This window comes from Syngnathoides biaculeatus, chromosome 16 (genome assembly GCF_019802595.1).
Source record: "Syngnathoides biaculeatus isolate LvHL_M chromosome 16, ASM1980259v1, whole genome shotgun sequence".
Taxonomy (NCBI): domain Eukaryota; kingdom Metazoa; phylum Chordata; class Actinopteri; order Syngnathiformes; family Syngnathidae; genus Syngnathoides; species Syngnathoides biaculeatus.
Window position 1 is genome coordinate 22,212,891 of NC_084655.1, and position 19,384 is coordinate 22,232,274.

The window sequence follows — 19,384 nt, forward strand, 5'->3', positions numbered from 1 at the left end:
TTTTTTGGCAGTCTACACACAACAGAGGTTACTGCACTGGTCAAAACATAAATGAGGGGTTCACAATAGTTCACATATTTCAAGTTCATAATTTGGATCAGGTTACACCAACATAGATGAGCTCTTCGACCTTGAGGAAAGTCACTCGCAAGTCGTTTTTCAAGCTGCCAGGAAATAGGTAGCCCGCAAAGGAGCATGAGTAATACCGCCACCCCCAAAACAAACAAATAAATAACTGCACGAATAAATAAATAAATCCATCCATCCATTTTCTTTGCCGCTTATTCTCACGAGGGTCGCGGGGAGTGCCGGAGCCGACCCCAGCTGTCACCGGCCAGGAGGCGGGGGACACCCTGAACTGGTTGCCAGCCAATCGCCGGGCACCTTGAGACAAACGGCCGCACTCACAACACCACCTAGGGGCAATTTAGAGTCTCCAATGAATGCACGTTTTTTTGGATGTGGGAGGAAACCGGAGCGCAACGAAGAAAAGCCACGCAGGCGCGGGGAGAACATGCCAACTCTAACACGGGATTTGAAACCCGATCCTCAGAACTGTGAGGCCAACGCTCTCCAGCTGCTCCACCGTGCTGCCTTACATTAGTGACTCATATCATATCATTAAAGGTAATTCAAGCAAATGTGTTATTTCAGGAGTATGTATTATACCAGTAGTCCTTTGCGTTAGGAGTAGCTCTCAGTTGCAAATAATGTTGGTGACCTCAGCTAGTAGTTCTCACAAGCGAGCTCTCCCTGGCTTGGCGTCACCGTCCAAGCTGTGAAGAACCAGGAAAGCGCAAAAGAGGCCGATAATGCCCGCACAACGGCCCGTCCTTGGTATAAACTGTGACAAAGGTCGTCCAGCGTGGACTTGCATCCTTTTATTCGCAATTGCGGGCTGACAGAACAGCAGAGAGGGGGATTTGGAAGGATTTGGAAGGTAAAGTTGACAATCCACCAAGGTGAAAGCGCGGCGCGTGCATTCAAATGTGCGCTATTGAAATTCTTGTAAGCTAAGCTCACAACCGGAAGTCTCGGCACTCACGTGTTGCCCCGTATAGGCCTGCTGAAACAGCATGCGGCTGAGAATGAAACCTTTGTATTAGCTTGGATTTAGGACTTTGCTTTTTAATTCAAGTCTTGAGGCCCTTAATGCCTTATTGATGAGTACTCGGTATTGGAACAAGTGAATAAAAAGATGATCACAGCCGTGGAGAGCGACACGGAGCACCTCTCTGCGCTGCGCATTTTCCAATTAGGCTGTGGCTCACCAGCAGATCTAAGAAAGGATAATCCAATGGGGTTATGGCGTTGCAGGACCGACAATGTGAGCGACACCCAAAAAGAAATTGAGTGCGTCGGGAAGGGGTTCACCAGAGGAAGAAAGTGGACAGGACATGAAAGATTTAGTGCTTGAAGGTGCAGCGAGTGAGTGCGCTGTGTCCTGGGCAGGGGGAGGAAGAATGCGGAGGGGAGATTTGCGGTCGCTGAACCAGTGCGTGACGTCAGCAGCTTGTTGGATTGAGGTGCTTTGTCCTGCTGATTTTAATCCCAACTCATTAAGGAACCGAGAGCGAGTGTCTGCACAAGCGCTCCGTCGAGAGAAAGTGACAGACGACCGAAAGAGCACTCAACGATCCATCGAGGGACATAAGTAGACCCTATTTATGACTTGAAGACGGGGAACAGCATCCTTTGAATCCCTCTTTTCAGCAGCTTGCTTGGTTTCTTACCCCCCTGTTCCCCCCACCACCCCCAAACCCCCCCACCCTCCCCACCCGTTCTTGGTCCTCGGAATTTCACCGTGTGGCTTGATCAGACATGCCCACAAACGGGATTAACAGAGCCCTCAAGCTCCAGTTTGGCCTCATCAACTATGAAAACCGCTACCTGACAGCAGAGGCCTTTGGCTTCAAGGTGAACGCCTCGGGCACCAGCATGAAGAAGAAACAGATCTGGACCTTGGAGCACGACGAGCGTGACGGCCAGGTGGTGTTCCTCCGCAGCCACTTGGGACGCTACCTTGCTACCGACAAAGACGGGAAGATCACGTGCGGGGCGGAAAGTCCTGAACCAGAGTGCCGGTTCCTGATTGTCCCCCAGTCTGACGGTCGCTGGGCGCTGCAATCGGAGCCTTATCTGCGCTACTTCGGGGGCTCGGCCGACTACCTGTCCTGCTTTGCCCAAGTGATTTCCGAACAGGAGTTGTGGGCCGTCCATTTGGCTTTACACCCGCAGGCCAGTCTGCTCAGCGTGGCACGGAAACGCTACGCCCATCTGTCCGCTTCCGACGGGGAGATCTCAGTGGACAGCAACATTCCCTGGGGTGTGGACTCCTTGGTCACGTTGGTGTACCAGGATGGCAAGTACAGCTTGAAGACCTGCGACAGCCGTTTTCTCAGCAACGACGGCAAATTAGTGAAGGAGAACACCAATACGACGAGCTTTACGCTGGAGTTGAAATCAGGCAAGCTGGCCTTCAAGGACAGCGACGGCAAATATCTGACCCCGGTGGGTCCCACGGGAACGCTGCGATCCGGTCGATGCTCCAAGCCCGGGAAAGACGAGCTCTTCGACCTTGAGGAAAGTCACCCGCAAGTCGTTTTTCAAGCTGCCAATAAAAGATTTGTCTCCGTCAAGCAAGGTAAAGCAACAAAAGAGGAAATCAGTCTCGCCCGCCAGCGTAGACGTCAACACGTAGCTGGGACAACACGACACCTGAAAACCAAAAACTCATAGAATGCAGCATTGAAGTGGTCCACGAGTGACAGAAACTCACAATAGAAACCCACGTAGAAAAACCTTCAGTCTTAAGTTCCGATTCTTATGTGGAGTCAATGACAACGTTTTCACATTTAACTTGTGTTTAAACTGTCAGCCTTTACTCAAATGTCGGTGTAAGACAAGTGTAGCACGAACCAAGCAAATAATCTGCTGGATTCTCAGAAAATTGGATTTTAAGTTCATCGTTGACATTTCAAAGCTCAATATCGAGTCACTGAATAACTCGTCGTATATTAATCATCCTACCATCCTTACAGCGCAAATTTGTGTTTTTACCTTGGGGCCTTACATTTGAAAGCTCTCGAGAATAAATTAGAAAATAAACATTGCCTGAACTGAACTGCATCTACAATCAAATATATCAGCGAAACTATGATATTTCTGGCAAAAATATTCTCCAATCTATCCAGATATCCTCTTGTAAGGGCCACAACCTTCGGCCCAGTCCCAAAACAAAAGCCCGCTGTCTGGTTTTGCCTCCATTATCGATGGCGGCTGTAAACCTGCGCCATATAAATTCCGTGTTCCATATAACGACCAACAAGGCGAAAATCCAATGTGAAATAAACAAAGAAGCTGTTCAATAGAGCTCGACGGGGGGCGGGGGGGGGACCATGTTGCTTCTTGAGAACTGTGGCACTTTCTAACACATTCGGTCAAAATCTCCCACGGGGCTGAGCCGCACAACACCATCTGCACGCTGTAGGTTTAAAAGTCGAGTTGTGTTTCTCTCTCAAAATATTTTAAGTCGTGGTGAACAAGCATGAGAATTCCACGTACGTGGCTGTGATTGCTCCCACGCAGTACATAAAAAAGTAATCAAAACAGAAATCATCGGAAGGTAAAAAGTTGGATTGATGGATGCCAGCGGTCATGAGTCTCTTTCGATATCTTGGTAAACGCCGAACAGTACCTCTGTTTTTATGGCCATTGACAACCCTCAAACGATCCCTAAACTTTCGTAACGAACTTACTACAGTGGAACCTCTCAAGTGGAATGTTCCTCATGGTGGGCGAGATGGAATACAACAACATTTTGGGAAAGGTATGCGTCAATGGATGTTGTTCCACCGTACAAGGACGCTCAGCTTCAGCGCTACCTTTTTCAGTTGCACAAAGAACAGTCACGCTTGCACTTACCTGTAATTATTTTCATTTTTTTTTGCTCTTCCCCACTGCACAATTCCTTTAATAGCCTGTGCTTAAAGTGCAGTGTAATTAAGGATAGTGGCCCCGCCGTATTCACTATTTCCATTTAGCCATTTTCGAGCAATCGTGCGAATCTCATTACGTTGGCAGAAAAGCACACCAGTTTGTCCTAACCGCAACGAAAACGTAAAGCAAGGTAATGGTTCTGGCGACGGACCGCAAAATGGATGAAAACGTTCTCGATTTGTTGTCTGTTAACGTCACCATCTCTTCATCTACCGCAGGTCTGATCGCTCGCTACGGCGTCCAGGTCGCTAGCGCCAATCCCAGCTGACCCCGGGCGAAAGGCGGGGCGTACCCGGCCTGGTCGCCGGCCAATCGCAGGGATAATAGTTTCAACCTTGACCGATGAATTATATGATTGAAAAAGCGAGGCAGTAACATTTAGAAGCCATAACGAGCCATAGAACGCTTAGTTTATCTTGTGCGCGTGGCCCGGAATGGTCGTCGGCCAGGCCGTGGAGGTAATCGTGGTAATGGGCTTTGTCATCTCAGCTGTGTCATTGAAGATTACACCGCGAGGAAATTATGCTGTGAGAAAATTGTCCTCCATGGGTCAATAAACTAAACCTTGACGCTACTCACTCTTTACTGTCATCCGCCGATGAGCCTTCTCCATTATGTAGTTGGGATCTACAACACTCCTGCGTCGGCTTTGACAAATAATTACGCCAGAGCCTTGTGAAATAAAGCTCATGTCAGCCGGCTCGATATCGGTTCGATTCTCCTGTAAAAATTACTCATGCGAGTAATATGGAGGGACGTGTTCCCTTGCAAGGTTTCAACTCAATTACAGCAAGTGACAGCATCGCTGAAGAACATCTTAACTGGGGGAGATTTAGGTTTGTGTTTCTGCAACCATCATCTATTTTATCAAGCAGGGAGCAACATTTTCAACTTTAGCCTCGGTCCTTGTGGCGGTTTCACGTTTTTAAGAACAGTGCGCCGAAAGCTGCTTAGCGGGTCCTGCGGCGAAGATTTGCATTTCACCACTCAGGGAATTACAGCAAGCGAATGAGCAGGAAGGGTGGCGGGGGTGACTGTGGGGGATTAGGGTTGTAACAGGCTTAAGCGAGAGGTTGGAGGATATTTCTGTGGCATCTAATTTGACCTGCAGCAGACGCCGTTCAGTTATACGCGTCCGTGGAGTGTAGTCCCTACCACCTGACGCGCCCTACCAGACAGCGCTAATTCATGCGGCTTAAGCGTAGAACATTGGATTGGCTGCCAGTGAGGCGCCCCCTAGGGCAATGGCTGACTGACAGGAAAGAGGACATAAAGACATTAGTCGCCGTGATAATTATCGTAAGAATCTCAGAACCCCAAATTACTGAACACGTCGTGTGAAGTTCCCGAATCAGAAGTTCCCGCCACAGAAAAAGCCTCGAAACACTGAGAATGCGGCGTGCCGCAACACCCCCTCCTGCTGACACGTACAACGCACGTTGCTTTCAAGGCGTCTGCCAGTGCTCGCAAAAATCAATCGCTGAAAGATTATTCCTGGCTGAAAGACCAACTCCCACCACAATCTGGTCTGATCACGCCTGACAGAAATGTAAAGGTCTTTACATGTTCGACGGGATTCGCAGTATGTGACCGAAGGAGATTGAATCGAGTCCCTCACAAAGAAGCAACCCCTTGCGCGGCCGTAAAAACGCAAACACAATGAACCAACTCTGTCACTTTATTCCAGGTGTGAGCATTTCGGCCAATCAGGATGCGGAGACAGACATGGAGACTTTCCAGATGGAAATTGACAAGAAGAGCAAAAAATCCATGTTCAGAACCAACGGCGGGTCCTACTGGACTCTTGTGACTCACGGAGAGATCCAGTCCACCGCATCCGAAGCGTAAGTAGTTCTCCTTTTCACACTTTTTTAGCATCACTTTTTTGCCGGCACAACTTTTATCCCGTGTATTGTGTACAGCAAGGCCTATGAAGCTGAAGAACTTCAAGTTGCTTTGAATACTATTGGGAACACTGGGGAAGGTGGCTAGCACGGTACTACTGAACTCACAGTTGGCTCAACCTCGCTCAGCCGGCGTAGGAGTTGGGATTGAGTGACTGGCGAGGAGTCCGGGGTGTAGACCGCCTGGTGAGAAGGTCTGATAGCGTCGCCCCTGAACAAGTCACACAAGAAAAGTAATGGATGACCCGGACTGATCCCTGACCTTTCACCTGCCCCAATGCCTTCGATGAACGAGAACATTAGCGACCGTCCAAATCAGTGCACGCTGACATTGTAAATGTTCTTCTGGATGAAGGGGAAACATAAAAGGTGCAATCGTAGGAAATATAGTCTACGTTTTTGCTTAATGGTCTTGGTGAACAGAAAATAATGTCAAATCTTAGTATTTTGATAAGCTGTGCCGGGGTTTGCATCAAATGACTACAGGCACACGACGTCAAAAGCTTCGAAGGTCACTGGTGTTTCGCCAAACCTGTTGCTGGTTGTGTGTTCCCAAATTGCTCTACAGAATGAATCTGTTCCATCTTTGACAACATTTATAAACAGGGTACAACGTAATATCAAAGTCTAGCCGCAGAACTCCATTCCAGCTAGCCAGTCGAAGCAATCTCTGTAAGTCAGGGCGTGGTGTAAGGCGACTCGTAATATCATTTGGAGGAAAATTGCGTGCCGGAGACTCAATGATGGTCTGGGGTAATGTAATACGGACGGGCTGAAAGGAGAGCGGGGATAGTATAATGGAAGGGTCAAAGAACCTCTTTGGGCAGTGCCTGCGACGTTCAACATCTGACTGGATGCTCAACGGATTTTATTTTGACTTTCACAGCTGAAACGTCGAATATTTGAGATGTTCGGAGTCGAATGAGAAAACTAAAGATGTGATAGTACAAAAAAAGATGTTGATGTCATGAATTTTTTTTTTTTTTTGTTTTTTTTTTCCAGTGAGATGAATACGATGTTTGACATTGAGTGGCGAGGACAAAGAGTGGCACTGAAGGCCAGCAATGGGAAATACGTCTGCACAAAGAAGAACGGGCAGCTGTCAGCGGTGAGCGATGCCGTCGGTAAGTGCTCGAGCGGCGGGACTCGGTCTCGATTGCCAGAGGTTGCAGCTGGGACGGTACACGCTCAACGTCCTGTTTCCGAAGGGGAGGACGAATTATTCTTGATGAAGCTCATCAACCGGCCCATGCTGATCCTCCGCGGGGAGAACGGCTTCGTGTGTCACCACAAGAACTCCAACACCCTGAACGCCAACCGATCCATCTACGACATTTTCTCCCTCGTATTCAACGACGGAGCCTACAATGTTAAAAGTCGGTTTTTGCACAGCGCGACTCCCCAGTCAATATCTTTTCACCCACACTTATTTTTGTAACCCGTTTCTCCACAGGCGTGAATGGAAAGTTCTGGTACGTTTCCAGCAGTGGCCTTGTGTGCTCAGACGGAGAAAAGGCTGAAGATTTTTTCTTGGAGTTCCTGGAACACGGCCGAGTAGCCATCAAAGGTTCCAACGGCAAATACCTTCGAGGAGACCAAGGAGGCACACTGATGGGCGACCGCACTTCTGTTGACGCCTCCTCTCTTTGGGAGTACTAAAACCTCATCAAGTCTGAGTCCGAACGGTCCAAGGAGATAATGAAATGAAGGAGCTGCCTATGTCGGCTCCCACGTTTGTGGATTGGTTGGCGATCATTTTCATGCCATGTTTTTATACCAGCAGCCAGACGCCCAAACACAGTTTTAAATTGAGACGTTTAGAAGAGGTTTGGCTTCTTATGTTGTTGTTTTTTCCTTCACGTCATTGCCAACCTGGGAAAAAAAATTGATAGCTAAACAAAATGTCTTTTTTTTTTTTAAAGTTAAGGTCAACAAAGGTACACAGCGACGAGGACCTAAACCAAAAAAAAAAAAAAAAAAATATTAAATACAAATCAGCATCATTACATGTGCTGCCTATTGAGTCCGAATGCCTTTCAAATATGATTTATGAAGCCAATTGATGAATAAATCCCATGAGCGGAACCACACAAAGCGACTATCCGGCTCGGGGAAATGGAAAACATATTTCTGAAAATTCATTGATTCAAAATTCAGGATTTTTCTCAACAGCCATCGCAAAAATTCAATTAGAAAAAGTTCAGATTCGTTGGAATAACGAAATAGCCACACACTTAGTTTAGCTGAGCCTAGCATTAAACCGCAGTACCCTTGTTTACAGCCACTTTGTATTTTATTTTATTTTATTTTATTTTCTACCCAGTGCTTTGAATTATTATGCTCCATTAGCAAGGCGTGGCCCCTAAATGTCACTCCAAGCGATTGGTAACACCCCATTGTTTTTAAAGACGGACGCGCTATTTACTTTAACGAACCATTTCAAGCTTCCATAAAAAAAAACCAAGTGCGCGAATGTCATGTACAGTTCCGACGCTATGAAGCAATGTACAGTCAAGTGAAGTTGAAAGTATTTCAAAAATAAATGTGTGGTGAACGTGTGCAGGGATTGGGAGATTTTTTTTTGGGGGGGGGGATTGAAAATATCAATAGAAGCAACAAGGATGCACCAAACTATCGCTGGGTATTACCCATCTGTCCATTTTTTTGCCGCTTATCCTCACGAGCGTCGCGGAGAGCGCCGGAGCCTATCCCGGGTGTCAACGGGCAGGAGGCGGGGTACACCCTAAACTGGTTGCCAGCCAATCGCAAGGCACATCGAGACTCACAATCACACCTACGGGCAATTTAGAGTGTAAAATTAATGTTGAATGTTTTTGGAAAGTGGGAGGAAACCGGAGTGCCCGGAGAAAACCCACGCTGGCACGGGGACAACATGCAAACTCCACAGAGGCGGGACCGGGATTGAACCCGGGGACCTCGGAACTGTGAGGGCAACGCTTTACCAGCCTTCGCTGGGTATTATCTAGCGGGGAAAGTTACTGCATTGGGGCCTTTTACTGCACTCTACTGGACAATCAGAGCATACTTTACAAGTTAGGGAGAGATAGCTACTAGTAGGGATAGGCAAAATTATCGTTTGCGACCGAGCGGTATCCAGGACCCCAAACAAAACCAGAAAAAATTAAGCGAGGCTCGCAGACCTCCAACGTGGCACACGTCTGTTCAGCATTGCTCTGCTTCAATGCAACAGCGCCGTGAAAATGGCTGTTCGGAGTATTCGACGTTAAATACTAAACAACAACTAATTTCTCATTAATTTTCAAGTGTCCACCGTGCACCATGACGGAGGTTAATTGCGTCGGATAGACCGCCGTGAATGCTAACGGGCGTCGCGCGTTGATACGGAGCACAGAATTTATAAAATCACGAAATCGATCATCTGAGAGTGAAGTACGGCTGGGCGCTCACGAACATTCATTGCCCAAATCAACTCTCCCAACCAAAACGATTTATTCTCGCAAGAATCCTGCGCGTTAACTGCCCTTTCAGATGTTCTTGGCTTGGTAGCCGTAGGCCCGAAAATTGCTCAATGCGTTTGTGAGTGATGGTACGATTGACGGGACCCTTTAAGTCTGTTTCACCCCCCCCCCCCCCATCCCGGAGCTGGCGATGCTGTTTGAAAAGTGACACTATGAGCGTGGCGTTCAATAGATTCAATCATGGTTGAATGCCTTCATTCATTGCCACGAGCGTGCTGTCCATCAAAGATTCTCCTTGAAATAAAACTGCAAAAAATAGAACCGAGATGACTTGCGTTTATTTCGCGGCGTGATTACTGCCCTGAAGGGCTCCGGTGTTTCTTTTAGTCGGATCAAACGTCCTTCGGCTTTCTGGTTGTGGGTGTGCGTGCGGTGTTTCCTAAAGGTTTTTCCGTTACCTACACTAGGGGGCAGTGTGTACCTCATGTAGAAGATTCTATAAGCACACACACACGCACACGCACACACGCACACACACAGTCGGGTTCCCAGTGCTGAGACAGCCCACACAGCATCTTTTAGAATCTCAGCGTGCTACTGGCCCCCGGTCTTGACATCTGGTCAAACACACACACTCACACATCTCGTCCTCACCTCTATCTCAAGTAGAACACGCGCTCCTTAAAATTATACACGTGAAACGAGGACAAAGACTTGGCTTTCACCAACTCCGCAGCGCCGAGAGACACCAGTGCGCTTCCAACTTGAAACTGAAAAGAAGGTCTGACTTGGGGTAACTCGTCGCCGCGGCCACCCTCGTTTTTGCAAATGGGTTTTTCTGAAGAGCCCCAATTCAGCCATCGAACTTTGACAGCGCACACGAGCGAGGAATACGCGGACAACACGAATCCAAGCAGCGGAGCAAACGCCCGTAGGGGATTTTACCGTCCTTGGAAGGAAGTTATACGGTTAGCCCAAAATACAAGCATGAGCATGACCAATTTGGGAAAAACGCTGAAGATGTCTGCCTTCGGCATGAACATTTTTAATAAAGCACACTGTTAAACGGTGACCTCTGGTTACTTCTAACAGTGTAAATACAGGGCGATCGTAACATTTTGAAAACTTAAAATACGAGTCCAAACAACCTCAGAGATAGTAATGTAGACACTGAAATTTATATCAAATAGGCTATTGCACTTACAAGTTACACTTCAGAAATAAGTACACAAGTAATTTGTATATATATATATATATATTTATATAAGAGAAAGAGAGAGAGAGAGAAAAATCACAAAATATAATTAGATAATAATAATAATATAATATAATAATATAATATAAAAACAATTATAATAAAATATAATTAGATAATAATAATTCTATATAATAACAATTATTATTATTATAAATATAATAATTTATATATATATATATATATGAGAAAGAGAGAGAGAGAGAAAAATCATGAAATATAATATAATAATTATAATACTAATACAGTAATAATTATAATAAAATATAATTATATAATAATTTTATATAATAATAATTTATATATATATATATAAATTATTATAGAAGTAGTAGAATTATAGAAAGAGAGAGAGAGAGAAAAATCACAAAATATAAAAGTGAGCAATAGTGATCTACAGGGTCATGAGTGCTACAGATAGGCCTAATCATATTAACAGTTGTCAATTATATACTATTTGAGAAATTAACGTCCAACTTACCTCTGTGTTTCCTGGTTCGGATATACCCCTGGATCTATACATTTTTTTTGCTCCTCGGCTTCCATAATTGATCGTATCGGAACACAGAGCGCACAGCACTTTGCCGGGAACGTCCACTTTTCGTATGAGTTTGGGAAGAGATGTTGATACAGTTTTCGTTCCAATTTGCCAGTTATACTTTTTTCAAGCCGAAACAGTTTTTTTTTTACTCCGTGGTTTTTACCAATTTCCCTGGCACGATCTTCATCCTCTCGCTCCAAGATTTTCACCATACTGGAAAACGTGAAGACCACGCGATAAAACATAAGCGTACGTACGTCTATAAGTTATAACTATGTCGTAGTAAACAGAATGCTTCTCTATGAAATGTTAACATCAGGGTGAAAATACTGACGAAATACCGCTAAAACGCTTCCGGAAAATTGGAATGTTGGTCATTATTATAAATCAAATTTAATGCAAACAGATAGCAATGCCGTTTCGCGCTATCACGGCCGTGACTAATTTCACGACGAGCGTTGCCGATAGATGGTGGCGGGCGGTCTTGATCACAGCCTCGCCCCGTGTCAAGCCGTAAATTTTCTCATCGGGTTTACACGTTTCTCAAAAATGACATTTCAGCTGAAAAAACTCGGAATTCGCGGAAAATTCTCATCCCTGATAATAATAATCGTGACAGTGGCACTTGGACGGTCCGCACAATCCATAAACCTTCCCGACATTTGCCACTCAGGCTCACGATTTTGGAAACTCACAAAGATTACGCTCACAAAAATGAGCGATCGCAAATGCTACAAATAAAATTCCAGTTTTAACATCATTACAAGTACAAGCAGATCTTTGCATAACAAACACTCAATCAATCTTGCATGTAAAATTCGAAAACAAAACACACTTGAAGTAACACCACCTTTTCATCGCAGCAAACACAGCCTGAATCTAATGTTGCAATCCACATCTTAAGTCAAAACTCTTTGTCAAAGGGCACCGCCGGCCCGACTACGAGAGTCCACTTACCTGTGGTGTCAGGTGCGCACTCCAATCAGAGTACTCGACGGGCTCTCAAGTCCGTCCCAACAGAGCACGCATGACAAACGCTTAAACAACAACAACATTCATTCAGTCATTCTCCCAGCCGCTTATCCTCACGTGGGTCGCGGGAATACTGGAGCCTATCCCAGCTATCAACGGGCAAGGGACCGGGGTAAACCCTTAACTCGGAGGTCGGGAACCCTTTTAGGCTGAGACAGCCATAAATGGCGAAATGTAATTTCAAAAGAGCCATGCAATATTTTAAAAACTAAATACAGGTGTATTTGAGGATTTATGTAGAAGCGACACTTTTAGAGTACAATAAGTCTCTGAATTCTTTGAAATAACATTGTCATGACGTTGCTAACCAATGATGACAAAAGCACTTCTGGTGCTGCACGGTTTTGCCGATAGCTTCATAGTCTTTCATACGTGATTAGATGAAGCTTCGTGCCGGCGTTGAGACTTCCATCCTTTAATCTTCTTCTTTTGCTTTAGGCTTGTCCCGTTAGGGGTCACCACTGCAATGGTGAACGTAATTCAGTATGATTTGCCATCATGATGGCACGGTGGTGAACAGTTCTTGCTAACAATAGCATGTCTTTTTATCCGTTTGATTATCTTGTCTTTATGCAAAAAGTTGTCAAAATGTTCATTGGCAACATCAGGCCCGAATGCTTTGGCATACATACTGTCCAGTCTTGCCAAAAATTACTGTATATACATATATTCTTTTGTCTTTGAGTGATAGTTTGCACAATTAGTTGTTGCTACCTTCTGCGCCTGCCCTGCGCACATCGACTGCTCAGGTGAACTATGGCAACTCCACTAGGACAAACTATCTCTGCTCATTTGCGTTGCCACCGTGGCAGATATGACATTGTACAGGAGGGTGCTCAATGCGTCGAAACGGCGTGCCGAAAAAAAAAAAAAAAGACATCAGTCGTATTGTTTTTTAGTTTTAGCTCACCGCGCATGTGCAAACAACGACAGTGCAGGAAAACACGCTGTCACTGAGTTCCCTAACCCTTATTTTAAACTCTCGCTTGAGAAATCTTAACAAGAACGAGTATGGGAGCCGCAGTAAAGAAGACAAAAAAAAAAAAAAACGCATCACTTTCATACAGAATAGCAGGTGGACAACTTCTTAATGTCATTTTCGCAGTCCACGTTTGCCTCGTCTGCCCGCGTAGTGAAATGTGGAGCTGACATTTTCGAACCATTTACGGAAAATACGACGCCGACGAAAGCAGTGAGAAAAAAGTGAACGAACTAAAATCCAAATTGGCTGCACAGCAGTCACTTTTCACACAGTTATGCAAGGCGCACAAACACACATTTACACACCAAGAATCCTCAATATACTTTAAAATAAATATGTTTTACATTTTTGCAGTGCGTAGATCTTTGTGACTTGGTCATTCTATTTCATCATTGGTCATTCTAAAAATAAACAAAATAAAAAAATGAAAAAAAACGTCATACACACACACACACGGCAATCGCAAGAGGCTGGATGGTTGAGAAGTAGATCTTGGGGTAAAAAAGTCTTGGCACCCCTGTTGTACAGTATGTAGTGATGAGGGCTCTGCGGGCCATATGCAACATCAAAAGAGCCAGATTTGGCTCGTGACCCATAGGTTTCCGACCCCTGCCTTAACTGGTTGCAAGCCAATCGCAGGGCACAAACAACCAGTCGCACTCACGATCACACCTTGGGGCAATTTAGTGTGTCCAATTAATGTTGCATGTTTTTGGGATGTGGGAGGAAACCAGAATGCCTGGAGAAAAGCCACGCCGGCACGGGGAGAGCATGCAAACTAAAAATAATTTTTCTTTACACAAAGCTGGTTAACGTGAGAATGGCTCACCACAATTTTTCTTTCAGAATCAGCAAAAACAAACTGCGCCAGCGAGGTGCGCCGCCACCACACGTTACGACAGCGCAGGGCTTTTTTTTTTTTTTTTTTCAGCAAGAATTCGGGTCAGATTGCAGATTGTCGCGGCTTCAAGACGGTCGACTTCCTCAGCACCATAAAGGAGCGCCTATAAAAACAAAACACTCATAATCTTTTCATCACAGCAGTCAATTTATCAAATTGCCTGCGCAGTAATAAGCATGGTCTTCAGCAGCAGGGTTTTGAGATCAAAGCCCTCTTGACAGGCAATGGGGGGCGGGGGGGGGGGGGGCGGTGTAAACAATGCTTTCAACAATATGTAACCTGTAGATGCATATGTGAGTACCCGTTGAAAATAAAACGGGCAAATATGTAAACGTCTACTTTCCTGAACGCCGTGAAACTGTCATGAGATGCTGCGTTTCCAAAACGCTCCCTTTCGAAACAAACCACAATCGCCGAGTTGTTCTGCGACTGCAAAAAAAAACAAAATGCAACATTTACCACAGTAAAATGCATCTTTTTTTTGACACGGCGAAAGGCGGTGAAAATAATGGGAAAAAAAAACAAGGAAAATATCCAACTGCATTTCTGCTCACTTATGGAGAGTGCGCTGAAAATGTCAGCACGTAAGTAGTCTTGAGGTGAAGTGCACCAATTTCATTTTCCAATCTGAAGCCACCCACCGTTAAGGCCCGACTCTGAGCAACCCCCCCCAGACACCTGCTCGAAAGGATCAACCCCGTGAAGAGGGCTCCGGTGTCACCGCCGACGGCTCAAAGTCCGAACTTCCCAAATGGCACGGCCGACGCACAAAGCCAGCGCGACGTGAAACCTCAAGAGAGCAAAGGAACATTTTCATGGTGAAAATCACACACCAGAATACCAGAATTACACATCATTGTGTGACTCACTGACAATGGAGTGCCAGACCGCTGACTTAGAGGAAGGCCGAGTTCACTTGCACCCGAAACACGTCACACCTCCGTCATTGGTCCCGTCGCCGTCGCCGTCGTCGTCCTGGCGTCTTCCATTTTTTTGGCTCAGCGGGTATTTTTGGGGCATCAAGTGACTTCGTCTCCATGGCACATACGCACCTTCCGATGACAAATTGCACAAGGGTGGAAAAAAAAAAAAAATGAAGTGCAGCAGAACCTGGAAATGAAGTCATAATGTTCTATACTTGACCAAAAAATAAATTAAAAACACAACTCTGGACAGGACAGCTGCAAGTGGCTTGTATGTCGGCTGGCAGTTCGGAGATTCTGGGTTTGAATCTCAACTCAGTTTTCTGTGTGGAGTTTATATGTTCTTCTCATGCTAGCGCGCAAGATGGATGGATGGATGAAAACACAAAATTGACCCTGGATGTGAAGGCCAGTGTGAATGGCTGTCAGTTCCCCAAGGCAACCGGTTTTGATCAAAGAAAAATCTCATGACACATCAAGAACCAAAATTCTGAAACAATGACCTTGCCTTAAAAACTGATAATCTTGCAGGATGAGGCTACAAAATTGCACAAAATCCCGCTCGCACTCGACGGGCGTGTCAACTGAAAACGTGAAACCACTTCCCCTGTACAATGGATGCAGCTTTGTATCTTTATGCCTACACATCCCGACATCCATCAAATATATCCACACCTGGTTGTGGCTTTTTCCACACCGTGACAAAAAGGCACTCTGTCATAAGTATTGAAGTGGGTGTCCTAGTTCATGTTTCCTAGTTTGTCTCCTCGTCACCAGACTTCACTTCACGTTTTTGGATCCCTCCTTTGCTTAGCGTTTTGTGCCTCTGCCTTTTCCGTGTATGACCCCGTTCCTTGGATAAACCACGCCTGACATCATGCTCGCGTCTCGGAGTCCTGCATTTGGGGCCAGTTTGTTCTGTCACTAACAACCGGTTCAAATGCAGGACTCCGAGACGCGAGCATGATGTCAGGTGACATGAAAGGACAGGAAAGCAAAGGCGGGATTCAAAAAGGTAAAGCGAAGTCTGATGACTAGAAGACAAACTAGGATGTCCCACCCTAAACCCCGGTCTTACTCTTTTGCTTCTCTCTCTGTGAAGCGTTCACACTCACGGCCAACAACGAGGCGCTCTAATGAGTGCACTCGAGCAGATTATCCGAAGGGAAGATGTATTTTCAGGATAAAGGCAATGCTCATTCTTGCTATTTAGGGGTACCGAAGCTGCAGCGAATGAGGTTTTTATCTTTCAACACTTACATTTTCCAGTGAAGGACTTTGGCACCTCCGCATTTTCAGCTGTTCCAGCACAAGTGCCAAAGTGTATACGACGTCATCAATATCACGCCCTCGCGCGCATCAACAACTTTGTTTGAAAATCTTACAGTACGACGTCGCTCAAATCCTCCACGTTGTTGCGCAGCTTTCTTCGCCTCAACCTTTATGGAAACCACTGATTGTTTTTTTATAGCCCCCCCCCCCACCCCCCCATTCCCGTTCCCATTGGGATAGCAGGTGAGTTACAACCCGGATTACTTTTGGCCAAAAGGCAGCGGTGCAGATTGGAATGATCAGAAATATGCGAACAGGAAACATTGTATATCCTTTGAGAATTGTGCGAGCGGCTATTTATGCGCAGTTTCCGGCTTTGTTTGCTTGCTAAAATGGTGAAAATGAATTATGTGATTTTTTTTTTTTTTTTTTTGCAGAGGAGCCAAAGCCAGAGCTTGGGAGCTGGATCCAAACGGCAAATAAATCACGTACGACTCCCAAATGAAAGAAGAAGCTGCTGTTCTTGTTCACGTTGGGTCCGCCAGACCTAAGCTGCTATGATGAAGCGAGGTTGTTTTTTGTTTTTTTGTTTTGTTTTAATATCCGTTATGGATCAAGAATCAGGACAAAGCCGGAGAAAACCTCTCATCACTCTATTGTCAGTCCTCACCGCAGACTGCATAATTGCAGTATCGCCAGCAGCCGCCCCCCCCCCCCCCCCGCTTCTCCCAGAATCCCACAGTGCAGCATTTCTCTCATTTTGACGAGCCCACGTTTTAGTGATTGGCCACGCCGTCACAATCATCCTGACGCCGACATCCTGACTGGAAAAATAAGGACAATCAAGAGACAGCGTGCGGCGTGTCCCTTTTTGCACTTTCTTTCACGGCGGACTGCCAAAGACCGAGCAGTCGCTCGTTGAAAGCGCGGCAGTGTAAGACCTGCGGCACGAGAGAACAACTTGGAAGAGAAGATTCGTATTTCCCCACAAGATATCGTTGCTGAAATCAATAAAAAAAAAAAAAAAAAACAACACACACACACACACACACGTTGAATGACTTGAAAATATCCTAAAGTACCGGCCCAGTCTCTTTTTCGCACTTATCTGGGTGAGTGGAGGGAAATAAGGGCTTCAAATCACGCAGGCGAAAACTTCTAATTGTCTCCGAAGGCGCCGGCGCTGCTCATTAGGCAGACATTTTGCTTAAGCAAGGGAAAACATAAGGCCTCTTTCCTCCTCCTCCTCCTCGCGTCAATATAAGCGTCTTGTGCTTTTGTTACAAAATAGTGCTGAAAGAAATGCGTACGTGCATGCTAGGCCAAAACTGGTCAGCCTGTTCAATCCCTTGCTGCGTGTATCCATTATTTTTTTTTTTTTTGCCAGAAAAGTGTGGCATCTCCCTCCTTTCCAAAAATTGACTTAGTCTTACTTCCATCGTGTTAATTGTGCGACGACAGTAAGAGTTTTGTAGTTTCTCATGTTACAACGGGATCCGGTTCATTTGGACATCCCCATACTCGTCCGGGAGCTCGGCAGATATCCGCCATCTTCTCCTGGCAAATTTTTACATTCTGTAACAATTATTCGTTTTTACGGTGGAAGGATTTGTGAAATCCTTCAAAATATTTTTTCACCAAGCACGGTGGAACCCTGACAACTTCACTCCTGGACGCTCGAAACATGACTCTTGAATTAATAACGCCTTTAATTCTTTGTCTCTTCCGCTTGTTTGGAACAAAGCAGTGTGCTTAGCGCCATCACTGATTGGTGAGTAAAATGAACAATTTACAAATAAGTATTTTTATGAAATGCAATCAGTTATTTTGAAAACATCACCGTCAACCCATTTTGAAATAATACTCAACCATGGCGATTTTCGAATTGTCATGTCGGTTGCACCGAGGCGTGAAACCGTAGTTACAAAATGAACACGCCACATACACCAAAAGATTATACGTTAGATAGATAGATAGATAGATAGATAGATAGATAGATAGATAGATAGATAGATAGATGATAGATAGATAGATGATAGATAGATAGATAGATAGATAGATAGATAGATAGATAGATCGATAGATATCCGGAACCACACAAACTATTGGATAGATAGATAGATAGATAGATAGATAGATAGATAGATAGATAGATAGATAGATAGATAGAGAGATACCGAAACCACACAAACTATTGGATAGATAGATTGATAGAGAGAGAGAGAGAGAGAGAGAGAGTAGAGAGAGAGAGAGGAGAGAGAGAGAGAGAGAGAGAGATCGATCGCTCTGCATGCGCGCACGATCAGAGCCTCGAGATCGAGCTCGCTCGCTCGCTAGCTCGCGCTCGAGCGCGCTCTAGCTCTCTCGCTTCGATCGCTGATAGCTATCTCGCTCATCGATAGATAGATAGATAGATAGATAGATTTTCTCCAAGACGGGTTGCATCAGGAAGGGCATTCGGCGTAAAAACTGTGCCAAACAAATGCGAGCGTTCATCTGAGATGTCACGCCGTGGCGACCCATAACGGGACAAACCGAAAGAAACTTACTATATAAATAATAGATTTACTTTGTGTGTGGGTGTGTGACAAAACTGTGCAATACAGATTTAAAAAAAAAAAAAAAAAGGGAAAAATAAATATATTTGTAATCGTAGAGGATTTTGCATGCACCACGATTTTCAGCCATCCTTATTTCGGTTTTTCTTGCCGTCCACACACACGGATTGCGCCGCTGCCTTTGCGTCGCCGCATTGTTCCGATTTGTGCTTACGAGTCAAATCGAAAAGGTGACTTTGAAGAAATCCCAAATGGCAAAAACTTGCAGCTACTTCACACTTAGCAAGCTAATGGTATGAGCGCTATAGCCTTCAGCCACGTGTCAAAAGAGCAAACCACTTGATAAATAGTTCCGTATATTAAAAATGTTTTTTTTTTTTTTTTTTTTTGTTAAAGAGTGGGATTTAATGTGAGCCTGTAGAAAAAGATTTCTAAACATTCCGTGATGGGCAATGATTAAATCTCAGGTGTTGTGAGGCGGTTCACATCATGACATGTAGCGCGAGTTACAAAAATTAAACCGTTTTCGTAGTCAAAGTACAGCTTGGACTTTTATTTTGAAATGCCAAGCCGGAAG

The 19,384-nt window shown here is 45.2% G+C and overlaps 1 protein-coding gene across 2 annotated transcripts; it reads left to right on the top strand.

Annotated features, from left to right (window-relative positions):
• The first annotated feature begins 1,821 nt into the window (after positions 1-1,821).
• LOC133514707 (fascin-2-like) lies at positions 1,822-7,562 on the top strand. 2 transcript variants are annotated; one of them, XM_061846584.1, is made up of 5 exons: positions 1,822-2,644; positions 5,687-5,843; positions 6,906-7,027; positions 7,112-7,279; positions 7,357-7,562. In XM_061846584.1, the coding sequence occupies exons 1-5, from the start codon at positions 1,822-1,824 to the stop codon at positions 7,560-7,562; spliced, it is 1,476 nt and encodes a 491-aa protein (XP_061702568.1). The 2 variants fall into 2 exon arrangements, with proteins under 2 accessions (XP_061702568.1, XP_061702567.1); XM_061846583.1 differs by having other exon boundaries at positions 6,906-7,279.
• The last annotated feature ends 11,822 nt before the right edge of the window (positions 7,563-19,384 follow it).